The 25065-nt window shown below is 40.2% G+C and overlaps 1 protein-coding gene across 3 annotated transcripts in view; it reads left to right on the top strand.

The window, feature by feature from the left end:
- CEP104 (centrosomal protein 104) overlaps positions 1-25065 on the top strand; it is a 44560-nt gene that overhangs the window by 13753 nt on the left and 5742 nt on the right. For all 3 annotated transcript variants that reach the window (XM_036742651.1, XM_036742649.1, XM_036742652.1), the window contains exons 5-20: positions 1455-1517; positions 1837-1913; positions 7119-7287; positions 8110-8265; positions 8846-9076; positions 10642-10839; positions 11660-11827; positions 12918-13091; positions 15377-15553; positions 16300-16506; positions 16814-16930; positions 18853-18889; positions 19153-19234; positions 20897-21005; positions 22930-23068; positions 23460-23527. In XM_036742651.1, the coding sequence (XP_036598546.1) occupies positions 1455-1517; positions 1837-1913; positions 7119-7287; positions 8110-8265; positions 8846-9076; positions 10642-10839; positions 11660-11827; positions 12918-13091; positions 15377-15553; positions 16300-16506; positions 16814-16930; positions 18853-18889; positions 19153-19234; positions 20897-21005; positions 22930-23068; positions 23460-23527 (2172 nt within the window). The remainder of the gene's footprint in view (positions 1-1454; positions 1518-1836; positions 1914-7118; positions 7288-8109; positions 8266-8845; positions 9077-10641; positions 10840-11659; positions 11828-12917; positions 13092-15376; positions 15554-16299; positions 16507-16813; positions 16931-18852; positions 18890-19152; positions 19235-20896; positions 21006-22929; positions 23069-23459; positions 23528-25065) is intronic.

Genomic DNA, 25065 nt, shown 5'->3' on the forward strand with positions numbered 1-25065 from the left:
TGGTTGCAAAGTTTGCCAAACATACCCATACCCCTCTTTGTCACAAGTGACACACAGGCTTTCAAACACATAGATAAGCTTTTTGACAATGTATAGAATGACAAAATTGAGCCAGAATTGTAAAATATGGTTTGCTTGTTTTATTTTCCTAACCAAAGTCTATGGCAATAAACTAAAAGCATCGGGTTTTGTCACTTCCAAAGCATCAAGAATGATCTCCTGGGAAATCAGGGCTGTTTGTGATTCCCTTGAGTGGTTCCCTCTGGCTTAGAGACCTTACTTGAATACTTAGGTTAGGTGGTTAACTATTTTCATAGCTGTTTTAAAATTTCCCATATTCTAATTAAACATCGTTTCAGCAAGTTTCATCCACACATTTCCAAATAATTAGTAAAACTCTAGGCTTTTCATTTCTATTACTTTTCTCCATAAAATGCCTGTAATATTGATGTGGTCTGGAGGTGACCCTACATTCTCAGAGAGTGCTCACAAAGTGCAGGGCCCTGACAGGGCTTCCCAAGCTGAAAATACTTTGAGTCAGGGCCCAAGAGTGGGATGTATGTCATCTGAGACCCAGCTTAGCAAAATTAATAGCAGCTTCTCACTTGTGAGCAGGCCACCAAGTGAGGAGCTTTTCAGCTACAGCAACCATTTCTTAAACCCAGAGGCATAGTCGGAGCAGAGAAATGATCCATACCAATGCAGCCACAAATCCTTAAAATATTGAAATCTGTGACTGATGGCAACTTAAGATTTTTTAGAACATGAATGATGTATTATTAGGGTTAAAGACAAGGTAGAAAGAATCGTAATGGCCCAACTTAGGGCCTGGCTACTATGGAGACCAAGGTTTTTGTAATTTTGTGTTTCAGTTTTTCTTTTCCTAAGTGAAATTGAAGCTTTTTTTATTAATTTATTTTAAACTTAAATACACAATAAGAAAGGGAAAAGACACATTATAAACTTAAATACTAAAACCTAAATAGAAAATAAGAAAAGAAAAAAAGCATTGCCACGTCCATAGCAGAACATAAGAGAGGATTCAAATTATACAACAATAAAATTCCATTTCAAGAAAGCCTATATAATAAATACTGTACATTGTGTTCAGAGTTGTCCAGCTTTTCTTTGCTTCTTTTTAAGTTTTCTTTTGTTCTCTGTTGTGCATTTTTTCCTTCCTCCCCCCACCAAATTGAAATTTTGAAAGTGCATTAAATTTATTTGTAATAGTATGGTATTATTTATGTCCAACCTACAGCATGAGCAGTCATTTTATATATTAAGCATTCTAGCTTTTGGTAGATGAAGAAGTTATTCTTTTAAATTCAGCTTTTTAGTGTTCACTTGTGAGAAGTTTAGAGAAAAGTAATAGTACAAATTATAGTTTGTTTTGAAGGCACCAAAATGCCTCATACCCTCTGTGTTTAATTTCTGTTGTTTTGAATTTATTTTAGGTTGCTTTAGTGGCAGTTAATATCATCGGGGACCCTGCAGACTGCAGTGATGAAAGCAATATTGTAAGTTTGGGAAGTAAAATTCCAAAAGAAAAAAAATTATTTCTAAATGAAAGTGTTTCTTGGAAAGAAAAAGTGTAATCAAACTGTCATGCAAAGAAACTAACAAAATTTACTATAAGGTGGCCGGTTTTAACTCCTATATAATAATGAAACTTTTCTTTTGTCTGGCATTTCTGGCTCTTTCTCCAGTAAACAAGGGACAGTGAGCCATTTTGAATTCTCAGGGTATTAAGTGATGCTGCCTTGAAAACATAGTTTCTCTATTTTTAGTATGTAATCTTCTATGATATTAAAAAAAGAAATATTCTTGTCTCCAAAGAGCTCCAGAGAGAAGTTGATTGACCATTATCTTGGACAGAGTTCAGAGGATTCAGGATTAGATGGATCATATGTTGGGTAAGAATATTGCCCCTTTTGGAAGATGACTTTGTATAACCATTTTCCCAGGGAGCTTAAACTATTACAGAAATATGAATCATTTCATTAGAATCCTGGTTTTGTGTGCCCTATAGTCTCCTCAGTTCTCAATAAGCCAGTAATTGGATTGTCATAAATATATTTACAGATTAAGGTCAGGAATTAAAAAAGAAACATATTGCATTACCCTTTCAAAGATGACCATATACTTTAGATTGTTCTTCCGTCTAGATAATTGAATTTATCAGGTGCTGCTGAGAAGTTAAAGATATACAGTCATACAACCCAGAGACATCCAGACTATTTCATTATTGCTACTCCCTAGGATTCGCCACCCCTTCCTCCCTGGCCTACTTTTCTGCCTGTGATTTAGGGCTCTGCTAGCAACAAGCAACTTCCCCAAGGCCATTTATCCACAAGTACAAGTCACAAATACTCTGAAGAAGGAAACTCCCCACTTCCCCATCCTGGCCCCTCCCCTTAGTGGTTTTCTCCAGTCTCAAAGATTCAGTGAAGATGAGCCTTGTGGTGATCACAAAATCTTGGAATTTTAAATTTGGGAAGGACCACAGAAATCATAAAGTCCAACCCATATCCGAAAGGAATCCTCACTATGGTCCCCAACAATGGCTGCCATCCAGCCTTTGCTTAAAGTCTTCCAGGGAGAGGGAACATACTTTGTCCCAGGGCAGCCCTTTCTCTTCTGGAATAGCTCCAATTTCTAGGAAGTTTGTAACATCAAGCCTAAGTTTGCTTTTTTGTAATGTTTAGCCATGGTCCCTCGTTCTGACATCCAAGACCAGACGAAACACTGAATCCTTCTTCCACATGACAGCCCTTTCTGTCTTTGAACATGTGTGTCACACGCTCTCAAATTCACTCCTGGTTCCTCCAGTTGATACTTACATGACTTCCAAGGGTCAGGCACTTTACCAATCTGGTTACCTTCCACCAATGATGGTCTCAAACTTCTCAGTGTCCTCCTTAAACAGTGTGCCCAGAACTGAATACAATATCTGAGATGCAGTCTGGCCTGGGCAGAGGACAAACTAATTATCACCTCCTTCTTCCTGGAAGTTGTACCTCTCTGTAACTTCACACCCCGTGCCCATTTTCAGTCTACAGTCCACTCAAACACCCTGATGATCCCTTTCAAACCAACTGCTCTCAGGCTCTGCCTGTCCAGGCCAGGTCTTGGGAAGCTGATTCTCTTTAATGCAGACGTAATCCTTTGCATTTATATCTATTGAATTTCTTCTCATTTGAATTTGATTGGTGCTTATATCAACAATGCTGTTAGCAGCTGCTGTGGAGGTGTAAGACCAAAAACCACCAGCACACAGGAGGGCTGCTAGCACAAGTTCTTTGATCTGCTTTTCTAAAGAAAGCAACTTTAAGGGTTTTACAATCTCACTTTAATTAAACATACCTATATCATGCACTTAGTTCAGGGGAAAAAGTCACCACCCTGAACTTCAGAGAAAACACAAACAGACATTACAAGCAGAAATTATATGAACAGAGCAAATAACACAAATGAGCAGACAGGGCTTCTGTCTGTCCATAGCAATACATACATAGTTTGCAGAGAGAAAAGCATCAACATCTGGTTTTCAAAGTTGGGGAGGCTCCTTAACGGCTACCCAGAGTCTCATCTGGTGAAATCACAGGAACACTCTCCCAATGAGTGAGCCCCAAAGCAAAATATTTACCTCAGAGTATATATACACTTCTTCAGGGTCAGCCCACAGAGGGCATCACAACCATGTGACCCAAACTCATGTGACTTAGGCTTTCTTGTGACTTAAGCAGGTCATCAAAGACTCTTGATTCAAACAAAGGCAAGTCTTAATCAAAGGCACCTGATTACCTTAGTGCTGAGAAGAACTAGAACTCCGAAAGAAAAAACTGCAAAACACAAAGTCCCACTTTGCTTGCCATTCCAGTGCTCTAGCCTTCCAAGATCTTTCTGGATCCTGACTCAGTCATCCAGTGTGTTAGGCATCCCTTCCAGCTCCGTGGCTTTTGCCTCTTGGCTGAGCATGCCATGTCTGCCTTTGTCCAAGTCATTGACAGATGTGGAAGAGCCCAAATCAGCACCAAGCTGTGAGGCACTCCTCTGGAGACCTCCTTCCCCAGGGGCAGCAGTGAGCCTTAAATCCATCCAGTCATGTCAACACCTCGTCCCCATCTCTCCATCTTTGCCACAAGAAGAGTATGAGACACTTTATCAGGAACCTTGCTAAAATCCAGGTAAACTCAAGCTACTAGTTAATAATGGTCTGAAGAGGAAATGAGGTGAGAATCATGTGACCTGTTCTGGATGAAGCACTGCTCACTCTTTGTCATCACTGCCTTCATCGCTAGATGTCTCCCAACCATCTCTTTAATGAGCCTTTCCATAATTTACTCAGGAATCAAAGACAAGCTCACTTGCCTATCGTTTGGAGATTCTTTTATCATCCCTGTTTTGAAAATCAGAACAATGTTTGCTGTCCTCCAGTTTTGTGGTACCTCTCCCATTTTCCATGATCTTTCAGATACTCCAGACAAAAGTTCAGTAATCATAAGTGCTGTTACCATGACACTGCCAGCACTTAGCATAGTACCTGGTATACAGCAAACACTTAATAAATACTTGTTCTTTTTTTCTTCCTTTTTTCCCTTTTTTCTTCCTTCATTTCTTTCTTTCATTCTCCTTCCTTCCTGCCTTTTTTCCTTTCTCCCCTCCTTCTCTCTCCCTTCCTTTCTTGCATTCTTTTATTTCTTTTCAGTACACAAGGATGTAGTTCACTTGGACAAAATGATCTGAATTTGTCAAAAGTAACTAGGCATTCAGTTGCTATTTCCTCAGTCATCTTTTTTTGTCAGTTTTCTATCAGCCGCTTTGGTTCTCTCCTTTGCAGTACACAATGAAAACCAAAGTGAATAAGCAGTGAGCAGTTCTGCCTTCTCCATGTGGTTGGTGATCACTGACCTGTCCACTCCAGGCTTTGGTTCTATCTCTTCTTTGTCCTCCCTTCCCTCCCAGTATAGATTTTAAAACAAAACAACAAAAAACCTTCTTGTTGCCTTTAGCTTCCTGGTGGTATCAGCTCATTCTGAGCTTTACCTTTCCTGACATTAAATTTACAGGACTTTGGCACACTTTTCTATTTATCCTATTACCTGACTTTGCTTCCATCTTTTGCACATTTCTTTTTTTAATTCTACGTTGGTTAGTCTGATCTCTCTGCATCATCCGTATGAGCCTCTTGAGACAAATTCCTTTTTTCTTTCAGAATTTCCTTTTTGTCAGTTTCCCATCCTTCCTTTCCCCTGCAAGAATACAATACATGAGATCTTCTCTATCCTTTTTCTGGGCCTTTTGAAATCTCCTTTCCCCCAACAACTTTTCTCTCCTCTGTCACACACGCTAGGACGGAGTGGTCACTTTCCCCCAAGGTTCCTATCATTTACAACCAAGCAACTAGTTTCTCTCTAGTAGTATCAAATCCAGAAGAAAATGTCCTTTTGTTGCTTCCTCCTGCTTTTGAAGGATGAGGTTAGCATTAAAGCAAGTCAGTAAGTTAGTTGCTCTGCTTTGGCAGAAAAAGAGCACTCCAGCAGATGTCTGGATAATTGAGTGTTTCTTCACAATTGGATCTTGCTCCTGTGCCACACGTGTGATCTATTTCCCAGATTTCTCATTTATTACCTCTTCCTATTTAGACATGGTCTATAGTATATTCCATTGATAAAATATCTTCAGTTTCTCCCACCATTGTTGACCTTAATTCAGATGTTTTCCACCATCCTTCCACCCTTGAGCTCTTGGATTTCTTCAAAATCTAACCCTACTATATAATGCTACTTCACCCCACCCCCTTTTATACACCCTATTACTTTGGATTAATGTATCCTCATCTACAGCATCATGATTTTTATCTAGACAACTCTCAGATATGTGTATGGTCAATTTTTTCTCCTTGCTAATTCCTTTTGCTTAATTCCTAAATGAGCCATTTGTATATAAACATTTGAGACCATGAGTTTACTACTAGATCCTTCCTTGGGTTTTGTTTCCCTTGAATTCCTGACTGCCTTAACTATTAATCCCTCATATAACTACTGTCTATGGTATCTAGCTTGGAAGATATACAAAGACAGTTGTCTCCACCTCCCATCCTTTTTAGTTTAAAGTTCTTTTCATTAAATTTGTAACACTCCAGGAAAATGCATTATCCCCAGCCTTTGTCAGCTATATTCCTTCTTTGGCCTGGAGTCTGTCATTGCTTTATTGTAAGCTGTGGTCTAGAAGTCCATATCCCATTGTCAGATACCACATTCTGAGCCAACTGTTCTCTTTCCAAATCATTTTTTTCTTTTTGTGTCTCTTGATACTAATGGGCAGCTTTGAAGAAACCACAACCTGTTCCCTGTTTTCTTCAGTTTCTTACTCAAGTCCTGATAATAATGGACAATACTTGTTAGATCCTTTCTGCCTTGTCATTTGTGCCCATAAGAATCACAAAAAATGGATAGTTGTCCTCCAATTTGATAAGCCTTGAGAGGTTCTCTGTATGTCTTGGCTACATGCCCTGGGGTGACAGTAGGCCTCTATGGTTATTATCAGGTCAACTTGCTTAAGTTCATAAAGGTGATAATGGGCAAAATCAGGATTGTAAGCAAGTCCTCTGACTCCAGACCCCATGTTCTTTCCACTACACCATGGAATTTGACTTGTGGCAGAAATTTAGCAGCAGCTGGGTTGGTTTTGTTGTAAGAGTTTGACTATAGAATCCAACCATTTACGCCGCTCTAGGATGGAGAAGGAAATATACAGCGATATTTCTCAGGAATATGGCTTGATTGGGTTGCTAAAAGATACAGACTATATTGACTGCTGTGCCTCTGACTCCCTACAGTACTTTATAGCCTGTACCACTCGATTTAGCAACTGTTCATATATATTATGCTCTAATTGCTTCATTTAGGTTATCCTTGGCTTCCCAAGATTATAATAGACTCCTTGAAAGTGGAGATCATGTTTTATGCTGCTTTTGTGTTCCCTAAAGCTGTGATAATAAGTCATACATATCTGGCACTTTCCAGCACACAAAGTACTTTTATAGAACATTCAATAAATAATGCTTATTGAATTATTAAAATTATTTTTAGAAATATTTGCTGTTTTTCCTTCAGGAAACCCGACTATATTTCTCCCCTGGATGATTTAGCCTTTGATATGTACCAGGATCCAGAAGTAGCCCAGATAATCCGCAGGTTGGATGAGAAGAAACGAGAAGCTGTCCAAAAGGAGCGCTATGATCACGCCAAGAAACTGAAACAGGCTATTGCTGATCTGCAGAAGGTAGATTGAATGGGAGAGAAATAACTGTAATGATAGCAGTAGCTAGACCTTTCAGAGTGCTGTGTGCTAGGCGCTCTACACTGAGCGCTTGACAAGTGTGATCCCATTTGGTCCTCACAACAGCCCTGGGAGAGAGGTGCTGTTATTATCCCCTTCTACAGATGAGGAAATGGAGACACACAGAAGTTAAGTGACTTTTTCTAAGGCTTATATAGCTATTAAGTGTCAGGGTCCTTCTTGAGTTCACATAATCAAACCTGGTTAGCATGCCTCCAGCTAGGCTTGACCCTCATGCATTGATGTGAGAATGTGAAAAAAAAGCCACGTCACTTAGCACAGGCAAATAAAAACCTCTTAACAAAAATGGAACATCCAGTACCTAAGAGTTGGACTGTATATCAGTCCAGTATAATGAAGCTGAGATGCTTCATTATTTTGTTTCTGGCCATTATAAGAAAGTATAACTTAAAAATTAAAGCATAATGCCAATTAAAGATGAAATTTAGGCAGCTTAGAGGACTTTTTAATGGTCAATAAAACAGGGGCATCTAGGTTGCACAGTGGTTAGAGCACCAGCCCAGGAGTCAGGAGGACCTGACTTCAAATATGGCCTCAGACACTTGACACTTACTAGTTGTGTGACCCTGGGCAAGTCACTTAATCCCAGTTGCTGCACCCTCCCCCCCCCCCAAAAAAAGTCAATAAGACAAAATGAAGTTTTTGCCTTCTCAACACAGCCAATATTTGGAGACAGAGTTGCAACTCCTGTGTCACTTCAGTGAATTGAAACTTGAAATTGAAAGTGAAATTTCTGCCTTTCAGGTTGGGGAGCGTCTTGGCAGGTATGATGTGGAAAAGCGCTGTGCTGTGGAGAAAGAAGACTATGACCTGGCCAAAGAGAAGAAACAGCAAATGGAGCAGTATCGCAGTAAAGTGTACCAGCAGCTGGAGCTCCACAATCTCCTAGATTCTGAGATGGTAAGTCACGGTACCAGTGACAGATCAGAATTTATACCATTTCTAGGACAGGCGGCTTTAAGGCTGATGGGCAGAAGTTACAGATGGTCTATAAACATATTTTAACACAAATATTTAACAAAACATTCATTCATTCACTTGACATGCATTTTTAAAAAAATACCTGTTAATGCCTAAGGCTCTGTGAAGATACAGAGATGCACAAGACATTGTACCTGACCTTGAGACATCTACACTGTGGTAGGGGAGAGAGAGACAGGTGCACAGATAACTAAAATATAAAAGAGAAGACTCAATTAAATAGCCTCCAGTCCTGTGCTTATGCGAGGCTTTGTGACTTAATCAAGTGAATCATTTTATGTTCTCTCTGCTTACATGCTGCCATGTGTATGGCCAGCACGATGAGGATACAGCTGGAATGGCATATGATGTGCCTACCCAGATCATCCTCAGTGCAGAAACACTGGCTCTTAACCCGTGTTGTGTGCTTGAAGATTTGGTCTTGGAGCTGCGAAGACAATTGTTATGTAGTGAAGGAAAAAGACAGTTTTAAGCTAAATGTTCTTGTTTCTCTTTCCAGATTCGAAAGCCTTTTGATTTTCCCCTCACACCTCTGGTGCGTACTGGCAGCCCCTGCCTGCAGAAATCTGCACAGTCACCACTGCGCCGAGAGGAGCGAACAGGAGAAAAACCCTATGTGGAAGCATTCCCCCCAGCCAAAACTCAGCTTCACAATTCTTTGAATGTTCCCCCTAAACAGCAAGCCACTGTGGGCCGGCTGTCAGCCTCAGATTCTCTTTCAAAGATCAATGTAAGTAGCTCAAAGCCAGGATTGCCTTGCCTGGACCCAAAGGAATCATCAGGAGACATTTCATTCACACTTGATCACCAGTACCACAGAGATCCTCTTTCTCATCTCCTCAGCCCCCAGCTCTCAGCTCTTGAGTTCATCTCCTTTAGTCCATCCTGTGAATCAGTTAACAAGCATTATTAAGCACCTACTATGTGCTAGGCCCTGGGCCAGCATGTGCTCTGAAGCAGAAGCTTTTCTCCTGGTCAAGTCCAAAGAAGGATCACCTCCAATGACCACCTCTTTGGGCTTCACTGTGAACTTCCCTTTGGTCTTTAATACTGATCTGTATCACCTCTGGCTTGTGGACAGAGAGTCTGGGTTCAAATCCTGGCTCTGCTACCGAATGCCTGGTGGCCTGACCAAGTCGCTTTATTTCTTTAGGCCTCCATTTTCTCACCTGCAAAATAATGGGATTGGACTATGTGACTTCCAGTCCTTTCACACACAGCTTGTGATCCCATCACCATCTCTTTACTATAGTTATACTTACTATATTTATATTTATTATTTATATAGTAAATGTAATCTAATATATTTATATTTACTATGTAAATAATATTTTCCATTAAATACACATCATAGGTTGCATATGCATTTGATGCAAACAAATGTTTGGTTTGTTTTACAAATAGGGATTAATTTGAAAACATGAGCTAGCTAAGCATTTCTGTATTAAATCATTGGAGTATTAAAAGAAATGACATGACCAAAGGTACGTGTAGTAGCCTCCTAATAAATTCTTTATTTAACAGAATTGAAAGCCTTCTGTCTAGCCTCTGGTTTCTTTAAATCGGTACTTTAGACTACCGAGTGAATGACTGTGCTCAGAATTATTGTTTATCCCCAAGCATACAGGCATCTAGGTGGCGCAGTAGGTAGAGTAGTGAGCTTGGAATGAGGAAGACTCCTCTTCCTTAGTTCAAATCTGGCCTCAGACACTTACTGGCTGTGTGACTTGGGGCAAGTCGCTTCAGCCTGCTTGCCTCAGTTCCCTCATCTGTAAAACGAGCCGGAGAAGGAAATGGCAAACCACTCCAGTATCTCTGCCAAGGAAACCTCAAAAGGGGTCACGAAAAGTGGGGCATGACTGAGAAATGACTCAACAACAACCCAAGCATAGACTTAGCTTGACATTACAATAAAATAATGGAGACTTTGTCAATATCAACTGACTTTTTTTTACTTTGTCACTGCTTTAGTGATTTAATCTCTTGTTGAACTTATACTTTTAATGGTAAATAATTCAGGAAGAATTTATGCCACCTTAGTTACATGTAGTAAGTATTAAAGTACATAGAGCCATAATCTACTTTTTTCTGAGTTAAGAGTCTTATACATATTGAATTGTTCTAATGTAGTAATGTTGCTAAACCCTCTATCAGGTATGGCTTAAACTGATATCTTTCAGATATGACCTTTATTTAGAGAGCATTGAAACAGAGTGAGGGAATATAGGGAAAACCACAGAGCAGATCAGAGGATGTGAGACGTTTAAAATCATTTTTATTTTTCTTCGCTTTCAGGTTGATCTGTTGCCTTATGATGAAAGACCTCTTCCAGCTGTTCTTAAGCAACAAGGAGAAACATATGTGGAACCAGAGAAGGTTGAAGAAGATGTCAGTCTGGTTCCGAAAGGCAGCTTGGCGGGAGAGCCAGAGCCCTTGACTGAAAAGGCATTGAGAGAAGCCAGTTCTGCCATTGAAGTGCTGGGAGAAACTCTGGTAAAAAAAAAAAAATGCTCATAAAGCTTGCTGTTAGTCATCTGAATGATGATCTGACTTCTAAAATCCCTTAGTGAATGGAAATGTTTTAATTATAAAATACATGAAGTTATCAGATAGTAAAACTAAAATTTAAGGTGGTGCAGTGCGTAGAGCGCTGGGCCTAGAGTCAAGGATTCTCATCTTCCTTACTTCACATCTGGCCTCAAGATGTTATCTAGCTGTGTGACCCTGGGTAATTCACTTAACCCTGTTCACCTCAGTTTCCTCATCTGAAAAATAAGCTGAAGAAGGAACTGGCAAATCATTGTAGAATCTCTGCCAAGAAGGCCCAAATGATATCATGAAGAGTCGGACGTGACTAAAAAGCAACTGGACTGAATTCTGTTCAAAATGAACGCCTTTTTGTTTTTAATATCAGTAGAGTGAGTGGTAAAAATATGTTAACTGTAGTCATATCACCCAGAGTAAGAAAAAGGTCAGGCTTTACCCCTTGAGAAAGGATCTTCTTGGATTTTTGCAGGTCGATGTCTTCTCTTGATCAGGTTTTCACAGGCTGATATTTTTTTACTGGCAAAACTTTTCATTTCATTTATTTTTTCCTGTTTCACATTACTTTTCTTCAATATACATATTTATCCTGTAGTAATTTTGTGATTGGTATTCCCAGGTTTTTAGTGCTTCATTCATTTTAAAACCTCTTCCTCTAAATGTTCTTTGAATAAACAAAAAGAAACCTCAAATAGTATCGTGCTGTAGATATAACCAGAATTCTAATTTTTCATTTTATGTAAAAAATGAAATTTTTTCTTTGCCTTAGGTTGCTGGAGCTTATTCAAAGACCTGGTCATACCGAGAAGATGCATTGCTCTCCTTGTATAACAAACTAATGACAATGCCTGTTGGGACACCAAAGGAAGATCTAAAGAACCTTCTCAGAGCGGCTGTCTTTCTGATAAGAAGAGCCATCAAGGACCTCGTGCCTTCAGTGAGTAACTGTACTCTCTAATGCCAGCAAATAGGCCTCCACATTCTCAATGTAATTGCATAACAGACCCCAGACCAGACTGAACAGTATCTAAATGGGTAGTGTTTTTCTCAACTCCAGAGTAATTACCTAAGTGAGGATTAGGCTTCTCTGGAACCAACTTACTCAGTGTATTAAGAAAAATGGGTGGATAATAACACTGCTTAATTCTAAGTAAAAAGAGTGGGAAGCTGCCTTTTTCTGAAGTCCTTTCTGATCTTGAGTTGGACAACAACATCAGCACAGTTTTGGTTTTCTCCACACCGCCTAAGTGCAGATTTCATTTAATAGTTTACAGAAATTTGTTTCACATATGGCACAATATGTGCATTTTTATTTTCGTGAAACCCGAGTAATGTGAAAGATGAGTTTGACCTTTTGAGTTAGTACTGAAACTCTTTTGAGTCCAGATGGATGTGATAAGTGACCCCCTCCCTGCCCACAAGGGTTTGCCTTCCCTTAGGAAACAGCATTTAAGCACAGAAGGAATGTTCTTATAGCAGAACAAGAAAAACGGTATAGGGATTTAAGGATGAAGATGGTTTGAGTCCCCTAGCGTTGCTGTTCTTGGCTGTCGCCTTCAGCCTACAGGACGGTCTGTAGCTTTAATCCATATTTGCCATAGATGTCAAACCCCACTTTCCATTTCCCATCTCTTCTCCTTTGCACAAGTTACCCCGTACCTGAAATGTTCTTTCTCCCCAAACCCCCTCTTGTAGCTCAAGGCTCCCCTTCAGCACCACCCCCTCCCTGAAGGCCTTTCCTGGTTCCCCTTGTTCTTGTTAGGGCTCCCTTTCCCATGCCTCCTATTATTTAATATTTTTTTTTATGAATACTGATGTTGACTTTTCTGTGGACTTGTTCCCCCCACCTTCTCCCAATGGATGAAAGCTCCTGGAGAGTCGAGGCCGTTTCATTTTGCTCCCTGCGTCCCTAGCGCACAAGACTGTGCTTAGCTCCACTTGCGGAATGGAAGCAAAGTCCTGGATAGCTGGGCGCAGGGCTTCCTAAGGCAGTTTATGTACATATCTCTGGTTGTTGTTTTACAAAGGTCTTTCAAGCATCGCTGAAATTATTAAAAATGATCATCACACAATACATTCCTAAGCATAAGCTTGGTAAGCCAGAAACCACCCTCTCTGTGGAGAAGACTCTTCCCAATCTGCTGACCAGAACTGGGGACTCGTCTGCTCGCCTCCGCGTCATAGCATCAAATTTCATTCAGGTAAAAACCTCCTCCTGTGACTCAGAGCAGGTGACCCACAGAACTGTCTCAGTGTTTGCTTTTGGGGGTTCCCACTGTGAGCAGCTGCATGCTGTAACCCAGAGAAGCTGAACTGTGATCATTTCAACGTCAGCTGGGAATGGGATGTGCGGCTCTCATGGGGCCTCCCATCGTCAGCCTATCAGACACTGAGTGGGGGATTAGAAAAACGGGGGCAAAGGCGCAAACCCAAAAGTAGTCGTGATTCTGACACAGTCCACTTTCAACAGCACAAAAATGATCTTCATTTTCTTCAAGTTATCCATTTGGCCCAGTCCCATCAGCAGACTGACAGCAAGTTTCAAGATAAAACTGCATTAGAAATAAAACACATGATCAGTCAGCCAACACATTGCTTGTTTTTCTACTGCCTGAGAGTGATTTCTACCCAAATTCTGGAGGATTACACACTGCTTTCTCCAAAGGATGTGAGAAAATGGAGCAGCAGCTCCTGTGTGCACAAGGTTTAAGCACATTCCCTGGAGGGCATCACTTGAGTCATTGACTTTGGATTATTTACTGTGGCACACATCCAGACTTTGGGTAAAGGGAAAAAAAAAAAGATTTTAACTCTAGGTTTTTTTGACTTAAAAGTTAAGAAAGCTGTGGGAGCTGGTTAGTTTTATTCCAGAGATGCCCGTTATCTTAGGGCACTGTTTACCCCTTAGAGAATAGGCTTGTAGCTATATACTTGAAAGGGAATGAGAAAATAAATACAGCTGTTGCTTTAAAATCAGGGCATGTAACATTCACTTTAAAAGAAGGAAAAAAAAAACACGAGTTTTAATGCAGCCAAAAACACAAAAGAGGAACAATGTTCAGCGTTGATTTTTTTGTAACTAGCCAGTTTTTAGCACTCTCTACTGCTGTAGTGCCCAGGTTTCACTTATAAAATATGCATCTCTGCCTAAGTCCTCTGTGTCTGGTGACAGCACATTTACCTAGGCTCAAAGCCTCTGCATTCCTTGATTCTTTTCCCTACTTCACCCCCATATCCAATCAGTTACCAAGGTATGCTCCTTCTGTTCCATAATATCTCATGAGTCCATCTGTGCCTTGCCACTCTCACTGCCACCGCCCTATTTCAGTCTCTTATAATAACATTCTACCCAGTCCCCTTACCATTAATTTCTCCTCTCTCCATCCATAGTCTATCCATAATGCTGCTGCCAAGACAATTCTCTTGACAGACCGCTCCAGTCATGGCGTGTTCCTGCTCAAAGACCTCCACTAGCTTCTCATTGCCTACTAAATGAAGTGTCTGTTACTTAGCTCGGTACTCAAGGTTTTCCCTACCCCAGCCTGCTTTGCTTCACAGCATACTCTTTGTCACTTCCTAATACTTCAGACATATTGAATTCTACTTGCTATCATTTGATGTCTCCTTGCCCTCTCTTCCCTCAATGACTTTGCTCAGTCTACTTTCCTTTCTGGGAATAGACCATCCCCTAATCTCTGCCTGTTGAAGATTTTTCCTCCATGGTTTACCTTCTGACTTCTCTGATCACAAGCAAAAAGTGATATTCTCACCTTTGAATCTCTCATACCACAGGCCTGATCACTGTCTAACTGGTATTACAGTTTAATTATGCGTCAGCTCACAAGTCTCAGGAGGCCAGGGCCGACCAATGACTAAGAAAATACCTTACATACAGCAGGCCTTTAATAAATGTCTTTTGAAATGAATTTTCTTTCCTTATAAAATGATTATTACAAATATAAATGTGAGTAGCACACATGGTTAATACTTAGGTTTTTGTCCATGTTTGTATATGAATAATACTTTTAATTTTATTTGTCCTATTAGTAATCATCCTAAGCTGAATACAAAGCCATACCAGCACCACTACCATTGGCATTTAAAGCCTAAATGATAAGAATACTAGCAACAAAGCTGCTACAGCTTAAATTTATTAGCATTTATTAAACTGATTTTATGAGAACAATGATAGGAACAAAAAATCTTAAATTTTCCATTAAATATTCATATTTCCCCTACCATAAATGATAAAATAAATCCTCAAATGATCGAGATTTCAATTACTATGCTCAGAGTTTGAGCTTTTTTAATTGGATTATAATAAGCTTCTGGACCTTAATCATCTGATTTCCTCACCAACTATTTAATTTTCTATTTCTCTAATCTTTATTGGGTGGTGTTATATCATAAAAGTTCTTCTAAATCAATGTTAAATCACAGCTAGGATCTCCTAGTACAGTTGACAAATTGTGCCCTTCTCTTTTAGGAACTGGCTCTGTGTAAGGAAATTAAGCCCCTCCAAATTATTCCAACTTATTTAGTTCAACCATTAAAACAGAATTCTTCAACTCATCTGGCAATGAGTCAGACGGACCTCCTGGCACGGTTGTTAAAAGACCTGGGGACGGAAAGCTCTGGATTTACTGTCGACAATGTTATGCGGGTAAGAGCCCTCTGCAGCACTGCGCTGTCGTTCAGTGGGTTGTTTAATCAGAAGAGACTAGACCCCAGAGGTGAGCTGATCCAGCTCTTACCCAGTGCGTGAGTCCCTCAAAACAGTTATTGCTGTTTTATGTAAAGATGAAGAACTGGACCAGGTAGCTTGTGCCAGCTGGGTTCTGACTACCCAGAAAATGCCACAGGCAGTTAGAGGAAAGAGGAATGATTATTCTAGGCTGGGATAGATGGGAAGGGTGAGGAGAAGGAGGAGGAAAGGCCTCAGATTGGAAATCATGGTTGAATCTTCGGTCTTGATTAGCAGGTAGGACTTAAGTAAGTCCAAAAAAGGGACCCAAGAAGAGAGGATGTTTGAGTAGAGGCAAAGATTTGGGAGCACATGCAACATTTTCAGAAAATAATGAGTTAGCTTCCGTTTGACTGAAGCCAAGGGCTCATATAAAGCAGAAGTCAGAAAGTTGGAGGTACAAGTAAATTGGAGTCACGTTGTAAAGGCTCTTGAATGCCAGACCAAAGAGGCTGGACTCTATCGTGCAGTCTGTGGACAGCCGCTTGAGGGCTTTGAAAAGGGGGCTGACGTACAGAGCCGTGTTTCACTAGCAGTTTTGCTCAGGTAGATCAGAAGAGGATGAGACTGGAGGTCTAGGGGGCCCAGCTCTAAGACTCTTGGAACCGTCCAGGTAAGGAGAACCTGCAGTGTCCCTTCGTTGTAAAGATGTCCTCTGTTTTTAGTTTTCAGTGAGCGCTCTAGAGCACAGAATCTACGAAATACGAGAAATTGCTATTAAGATTATTTTGGACATGTACAAGAAGCATCGGACGCTAATTCTGGAGTACTTGCCTGCCGACGATGGCAACACTCGCAAGAACGTTCTCTACAAGACACTTTTTGAAGGATTTGCAAAAATAGATGGCAGAGCTCCGGCGGCAGATGTCAGGGTCAGTCTTGAAGATTCCCATGTAGTCTCCTAATTACAAAAACAGATAGGATGAACATGAATCTACAGCTGGAAAAAATGTAGGAGCTGGGTCAGAGGCCACATGTGGGATGTTGGTTATATTATATGTTTTTGAAATGTTTTCCTTTTCAAGTTAAACTGCAGAATTTACTTTTCATCTGAATGCATCATTAGTCTAAGTGAATGTCGTAAAAAGAAGGCATTTTTATATGTAGTAATTGCATCCTGTTTCCTGAGATGACACTGAAAACACTTTAATGAGTTTTGTTTTGTTTTTTTTGTAACAGGCTCAAAAAAAAGCAGCAACAGAAGAAGCAGAAAAACAAAAGAAAGAAGAAATAAAAGTTCTGCAAGTACAATTGGCAGCATTGAGAGAGATTCAGGCAGAAGCTCAAATCGAAAAGGTCCGTCCATCTTTGATACCTTAAAACACTCAGCCCTGGCCCCTTGGTTACTCTTCACATGTACCTGCCGATCTTTTACTCTTCACATAGTCATGTAGGTTAGATGGCAGTCTTTAATCCTCTTGAGTCTCTGATTTTTTTTTTATAAGATGCATTAAAAAAACATTTCTCATTGGATAATAAAAATGATTTGTGAAATAATCTAGTTGTTCAGCTTAGGGATTAGAGTCTGAGTTGTTGTATATTTTCAGAGAGAAGCCCACTGGGGGTTTATGTGTAAATGGAGAGAAGTTGTCTTCTTCCCATAGGATCAGTGGTGGCTGGAGGCTTTTCTCTTTTCCATAATTCAGAGGATACTTTTCCTCCTGCAGAAATGTCAAAATCAATTCGAATGCTAAGATTTTACTTAAGTCCACATTAGAAAGAAAGTTCAGAGTAAGCATTCTAATTGAGCCAGAGAATTGAAATTATACTGGAGAGGTCCAGCAGCACAGATGTAATATATGGGATCATTCACTACACATACCTTCATTCCAGACTACATGGCTTCTACAGTTTAAACCAATGTCATAGACACTCCAAGTTTCAATCATTAAATTCCTTGAGAAAAAGAGTTTCTTGTAAGAAGAATAAGAAAAGCCATGATTAGTATGTGTGGAGTCACAAGGGTCAGCAACACCTTCAACCCAGGTGCCATGGCAGAGGGAAATGACCAGGGATACCACTAGCAAGCACAAGTCTAGACAGTGAGTTTAAGGAAAAAAAAGAAATGGAAGGGGAAAGAGAAGTTTTATAAATGCCATCTCAATTTAATGAATGTTATTACAAATCTAATTCTGTATATCTGATATCCAATTCTGTATAACAAAACAGATGGCACTTTCCTGGAGAGAACCCATAATTATTTTACTTGTCAAGTTAATGACAGACTCTATTACATACAGAATTTTATGACTCAGCTAACTTCACCAGCTCATGCAATCAACAGTAGTATCAGTTGATCACTATAACTAAGGTGTTGCATGGCTAACATGGAAATGCTTTTCATGAATTCATATGGATAATTGTTATCAAATCGCATGCCATCTTAAGGAAGGGAGAGAATTTGGAACTCAGAATTTTTTTAAATGAATGTTAAAGATTTTCTTATTGTAATTGGGAAATATTTGATGAAAGAAATAAAAATATATTAAAAAATATACCTAAGGTGTTGCTTTGATAACAGTTTTATTTGTACACGGTAGATGCTTGATGTTTGTTAATTGAGTTCAACCTCAATGCGTTGTAAGATAGTCTCATTATTTGAGAGGTCTTATAAAAGATACCAGTATTTAGGATAGATTGGGGGGTGGGGCAGGGAAGTAAAGTGTTTCCCATATTTTGGAGGGGTAAACAGAGAAGGAAAAACGATTGATGGTCAGGGATTAGGGTTGGGGTTGAGAAGTACCTGAACCTAAAACTATATCCTTCTCTACATAATTCTTTTTTAAAATTCAGTACCATGTAACCAAGTAATTTTTTATTTTTCTGTCACATTCCCTTTAGTAGGATTCTCTTTATCTCATCTGCTGTCATTAGGCCTCAAAAGCATTGCCCTTTGAGGTCAATGACAAACTCAAGCAGTAGAGAAATAAAACGGGACTAGACAAAGGAAAGCGGGAAAGGGAATAAGAGAACAGGATCTATTTGATGGAGGAGCTGGGATCAGGCCACTAAAGATTACCTCAGTTCCCATAGAGTGCTTACCTCTGATACTAATAATATTTGTCTCTCAGAATACATGAGCCCTACCGAGACCAAAACCTAAAAATGTCCCTTTTGGCAGGAGACTGGGCTTATCACCAAAAGGTTTCTTGTTTGTTTCTTCATGTGACCTTATGTTTAGCCAACAGAACTTTGACCTCTCCATTTTTCTATCTTAGGACAAAGAAAGCGACCCAGGAAAGGTGAAGAACCAAGGTGTGTAGAAGGTGCATTGTGATACCAGCACAGAGGAAATACTGCTGAACGAGGCCTTTGAATGACCTTGCGTTTGTTTTCTCTTTTACAAAATTCCATGGGATGCCCACTTTACTTCCCATGGGTCTGGTGCATGTTGAATGTCAGGAATATTGATAAAAGAACATTTCTAACCAAACTGATTGTAGCCAGTGTTGAAAAGAAATGTTAAAAATGAAGTCTCTTTACTTAAATCACTTCTTTTCTTTTGCTTATTTCTGCAGATGACCCCCAGAAGAAAGCAGTTCGCCCTAATGCTCCAGACATTCCCGATGATCATGCCTCCGTGGCAAATTATTTGGATTAGTAAGTAAAGTCATGGAAAGCTGCCTTCTAGGGCACTTAGAATGCAACAGTGTGTAAAATAAAATTCCCTCCTAATTGTTCAGTTGTAGTTGTTTATTGAACCCATTTTTAATAGTTGAAAGGAACAGAAAAATTCTCTCCTTTAGTCAGTATCAACAGTGGACAAGTCATGATCCTTTTATTTCTTCCTCCCCCATTGCAGACAGTGAGGGAGTTGCTATTAAAAACTCAGGATGTTATGAAGTAGCAGGATTGTTTCTGAATGCAAAACGGCCATAGTGAAATCTAAAGAAACCTGGAAATTAGGGCGCCTACTTCCAGTGACAAGATTTCTCTTCTGATCTGCCATATGATAGAATCCCAATAACTCACATGGCTGGGCTACTTGAATGTCCAAAAAAGTTTTCCTTAGAACAACCCTGGGGAAGGCCAGTGTCATGACCTCCTTGCATAGATTAAGAGACTGAGTTATCTCAGGAGTCAAGTGACTTGCCCAGGGTCATGCAGACATTGTCAGAACTCCAATGCTTCACTATTCCCTTCTGGAGTCATCAAATCTCTGATTTGGGAAGGACCTCAAAGGCTACTGAACTCAACCCTCACCTCCCAGGCCGGCTCAGCCCAAGGATTCTCTTAGTATCCCTGATGCCTCTGTAGTTCCAGTAAGGACAACCACCTGCCATCTGGATCAACCTTTTCTGTGTACAAATTGAAAGTCACAGTATCAGCCATTGTGTGGTAAATGGCCCAAGATGCTGTGCTGAGGCCACCACTGGAGAGCAGAGACCTTTCCCTTATCTCTAGACTAGCTGCCAAATGCTTTTGACTCAGTTTCCTCAACACTCCCCACATGTGTCTTCTCAGACAGTCAGCACCCTAGTTCAAGCCTTCATCACTTCTCATCTTAACCTCAGTAATAACTTCCCAGCTGGCCTCCCTGCTTCTAGTTTCCACCACAATCCAGGGTCCAAAACAGAAGTATAGATCTGATTGTGCCACTCCCCTGCTTAAGAAAAAAAAAAAACACTTTTAGTGACTCCCTGTTGCCTCTAGGATCCTATTAGATTGTAAGCTCCTTAAGGGCAGGGACTAGCTTTTGACCTTCTCTATCCCTAGTACTTAGCACAGTGCCTGGCACCTCGTAGGCACTTAATGCTTATTGACTGAAGTATAGACTTGCTCAGCCTACTGTATGAGGCCTTCCACACTCTCCTCACCTTTCTAGCCTTATTTCATATCCCTCTCCATTCACTCTGCTATTCCAAATTGGATTATGAGATGCTGCCCATATGTGAGATTCTCTCCCCAGACTCAGGACCTTCACCTAGGACCTGTAGTCTGGCATGTGTGCAATACCTCTGTGACCTGCCCAAGTGCCACCTCCTCTTGACCCAACCCGTTAATGCTGGCTCCCTCCACAAATCAGGATGTGTTCCCTTATCTACGTACATCTTACACGCCTAGTGAAATCTCAGCTCCTTGAGGACAGGGACTATAGTTTTTGTCTGAATAGAAGAGTGCCCTGTACATAGTCAGCGTTTAATAGATTTCTGTTATATTGAATTATTAAACTTAAGAAAATTAAGAATGGTTGAATAGGACTGGATGATTGTTAATATACCAGATATTTGCATCAGTATTTCTTTTCCTGCTTTATTTTAGTCTTTGCATCTTTTGTGGGGAAAGAGATGACTCATTCACAGAAGAAGGCTTGGATCTCCATTACTGGAAGCATTGTCCTATGTTGACCAGATGTGAACACTGCAAACAGGTCCTGCATTCTATTGAACACAGTTTGCATCCAAGCAGCACTGTCTGAGCGTCATTTAGTCATAGTTTATGAGAAGGCAAAGAAAGGCAGAAAAGGAACTGAGGCCCCATCTAATAAGAAAGAAATCCTTAGGAGAAAAGCCAAAATTTGATAACCTAATTATTAATGAAACCACTAGAACAGTCTGCTTTCTTTCCAATAATGATGGAAGAAAGGGAACATAAGCATCCTTGGATTCTAGATTTAGAACTGGAAGGGACTGGAAGGAGTCCATCTTGTATGGTTTTACAGATGAGAAAACTGAGGCCCCATGAGATGAAGTGATTTGCCCAGGGTTACCCAAGTAGTAACTACTGGCCCAGGGATTCGAACTGCCTCTCCCTATGCTCCTTACTTCAGATCTAGTACTCTTTCCATTACACAGTCTTTTTCCGCTATGCTTTAGCCCTCAGTTAAAAAAATGTTTAGTTGAACAAATGGCAAACACAGTGCTTGCTCCTCTTCTCTAATAGGCACTAAGCTCAGCTGTGAGGAACCAAACACTGGAGTTATTTAGAGGAAAAACGTCTCCTTCCTTAGAGAATTTTGAAAATTGGATTGACCCACACACGTCTCTTGGGCGTTGGTTTATGCTGATCCAAGAGGATAGCTAGATAAGCCCTCAGAATCACTTCTAGGGATCTAATAGGGCAGTTCACCAGTGACTTTCATTCCTCTAGTACATCTGTGCTGGGGAGCTCAGATCTTCATATGTACCCCCTTATCCTCCCATTTAATGTCAAACAGCCCTGTGAAGTTGGCAAAGACTCTCTTTGGCCCAGATTCGGAGCTAGGTTTTATGTCTTTGCTCCATGTCATTTATTGTAAAATAAGAGGCTTGCCTCTAGGAGCTATTATTTGTGTGACCTTGGACAGGTCTCTCAGCCTCCCTGGACTTCAGTTTCCTCAACTGTAAAATGAAAGGGTTGGATTGTGTGGCAGCTGAGATCCATCCCTTCCAACTCTCCAGCAATGATGCCACAAGGTGAACTGTTCTTCAGAAACAACCTAAGGAATTTTGAGACCTACTCTTTTATGATCATTGTGTTTCCAGAGTATATTCTGCTTTTGTGTGCTAAACACTAGTTAAGCTTACTCTCCAGTATAACCTTTGCCTGTAGCTCCTTTAGACTTTCTGTAACAAAGTTTACAGTGACCGCTTTCGCAACAGTGGTTCTGTGGCAGCATCTGAATTGCTTAGAAACTGCCAGCCATTAAAAGCCCAGTCATTTCAGGGAGGGTAGAATGTGTATAGTGAGACTTCTGTGTTGAACTTAGGTGGGTTTTGGTAATGGCTTATGTTCCAAATATTTCCAGGCATTTTTAGAAAAATAAGACCTTCTCTGAATGAAATGTGTAAACTTACTTTAGTTTTAGTCCTTAAAAATCCTAAATGGAAACCTGTGCTTAGCTTTGTATATATTCAACATATTAACAATATAATATCAAACCAAATCAGGATCTGAGAATTCCGTCTTCATTCAGGAATTCCGTAAGTGCTCACCAGCCTACATTCTCTATTTCTTACCCCCTTTGAAATGTCCTTTTATTTGACTCTTTAGCACAGAAATAGGTGAGGGATTTTTATTCTTTGTACTTATTGGCTGAGTCTAAGTCCGAACATGGAAGGGATAGCTAGTTGTTAGAGAAGATGAACTTCCTTCTTAAATTCAGTTACATGTGTAACTGTAATAACTGTACATATAGTATAATACAATAAATGTAACTGTACATACACATAGAGATCATGTGCATTTGTGTATCTGCATACACTCACATACATAAGCCAGAGGTGTGATTCTGACTTGATGTGAAATAGAAGTTTAAACTTGTCCCTGTCCCCCATAACTCACAGGCTTTGTTGGTTCTTGGTTTCTCACTCCAGGTGGTTGAGATAGCCAGCCTGACAGAGCACCTGCTGACGGAGTGTGATAGAAGAGATGAGTTTGGGAAGTGTCATCGCTGCTGTGAAGCCATCTTAAAGGAAGAGCTGCCCAAACACATAAAAGTCAAAGCTTGCAATCGTACGTAGCCAGCTTCCCCAGGCATCATTGCGCCTCTGGTGTCCCTGCTCCCTCAAAAGTTCTGTGATAAGTATAGAATAAACAGAGTAAATAAACTCTCCAGAAGACCTCTTCTGGCCAGACATTGCAACAGGCATTTATTGAGTGCTTCCTGTGTGCTGGCCCTGATGATAGCCCTGTATAACATCTACGTGTCCTTTGCAAGGTGTAATGGTGGTCTTTCTTCTGTGTGCTTGGAAAGATGATTGTGTGATTGGGAAACATCAGCCTTCTCTACCTGTGAGAGGATTAATGCCTCAGGTTACCCAGCCTCTTCCAATGCTGTCTCTGTGTGTAACTGATAATATTCTGTCTAGTTAACTCAACAGCATTTTACTTAATGTCATTTTAGCTGCCAGATCAGAAAAGCTTGCAAACCGGTGTCCCTTGTGCCATGAGAATTTTACGCCAGGAGAGGAGGTAAGCAGTCTAAGTATTAGTCTAGCAAATTCTGGCCTTTATGATATGATATTTAATTCTGTTTGAGTGAAATCGAGGTAACTAGTCTAAAAAACAGTCTGAATTTTATAGTATAAAGTTTGCGTCCTACCGATCAACACAAACTTATCTGGACTTGCAGAACAGTTATTCCATTCAAGCCTAAAGTACTCTTACTCCTGATAAGGTCTGAATCACTAGAACTAGACTTCATTGTGGAAATAAGGTTCCAGAGTTGTACATCAGAATCACCTGCCTGTTTCCCATACCTTCATGCCTCCCTAATTCAGAATAATTAAGAAGCTCCCAAACAACTCAGTTAGATCTGTGATCTTAGGGACTTCTGTAACTTCAGTGACGAGAAAGCAACCCCTCTGTGCCTGCCTCTTCGATGCCCTCTTGTCTGTGTCCAGCTGTGAGTTCACCACAGGGAGCCCACCCAATATTGGCCCATCCTTGATTTCTCTTGACATCACAAGAATATGAGTGAGTCACTCCAATTATCCACCTTTTATTCTGAGCCCTTGCCACTCATCTTTTCTTATTATACATTTCCCTGATGACCTCTATTATTCCTGACCTTTTGATTGGATAAATCAGAATCAATTTCTTAAATGCCTGAATGAAATCCAAAAATATATTGTTTGTGGAAAACACACTTGAAATATAAAGATTGATGCAGTTAAAGTGAAAGACTGGAGCAGAATGTGTTATGCTTCAAGTACATTCAGAAAAGTAGGGCTGGCAATCCTGATCTCAAGTCAGCAGCACAGATAGATATGATTAAAAGAGATGAGCAGGGAAACTACATTATGCTTAAAAGAAATATAAGTAATGGAATATATCTGCAGTAAATGGCATAGTTTCTAAGTACTTAAGAGGAAAAGCTAATGAAATTATAGAGGAAAATAGGCGGCAAAACTGTAATAGTTGAGGATGACAATATGCCCCTTTCAGACCTAGACAGATCTAAGAAAAAGATAAGAAAGAAGCTAAGGACTTGAGTTGAATTTTAGAAAAGTTAAATGTACCATCTGTGGTGTTCACTGAATGGGAATTAAAAAGCACATATATTTCTCAGCTGTGCCTGACAGTTTTACAAAAATTGTGGTAGGCCAGAAAAAGCCTCAGTGATCCAACATTTTAAAGGAAATGGTGTTTTAGTACTTTCAAGTCTATATAGTAGCCTGAACTGTGCTATCAAAAAGGACCCAAACTCTCTATGATCCACTTGAATTGTTACTAGAATAGTTTGTTCCTATTCTCTTGTGGCACAGTCCCTCTACTACTGACTCACATTGCTTCTGATGACTTTTTTCCACTTCAGTAGGTGTAAGGTGGTACTTCTAGGTTGTTTGATTTGGGGTCTCCTTGACTTAGTCCCAAGGCTCAAAGAGTAGAAATGAACCAGGGGCTGGAGTCGAGTCTAGCCCAGGTCCTCCAGCTCCAGGTCTAACTCACTTTGCATGGAGAGACCCTCCCCACTTCACCAACCAGTCAAAGCTTACAGTAACTGTTTC

This window comes from Trichosurus vulpecula, chromosome 2 (genome assembly GCF_011100635.1).
Source record: "Trichosurus vulpecula isolate mTriVul1 chromosome 2, mTriVul1.pri, whole genome shotgun sequence".
Classification (NCBI taxonomy): Eukaryota; Metazoa; Chordata; class Mammalia; order Diprotodontia; family Phalangeridae; genus Trichosurus; species Trichosurus vulpecula.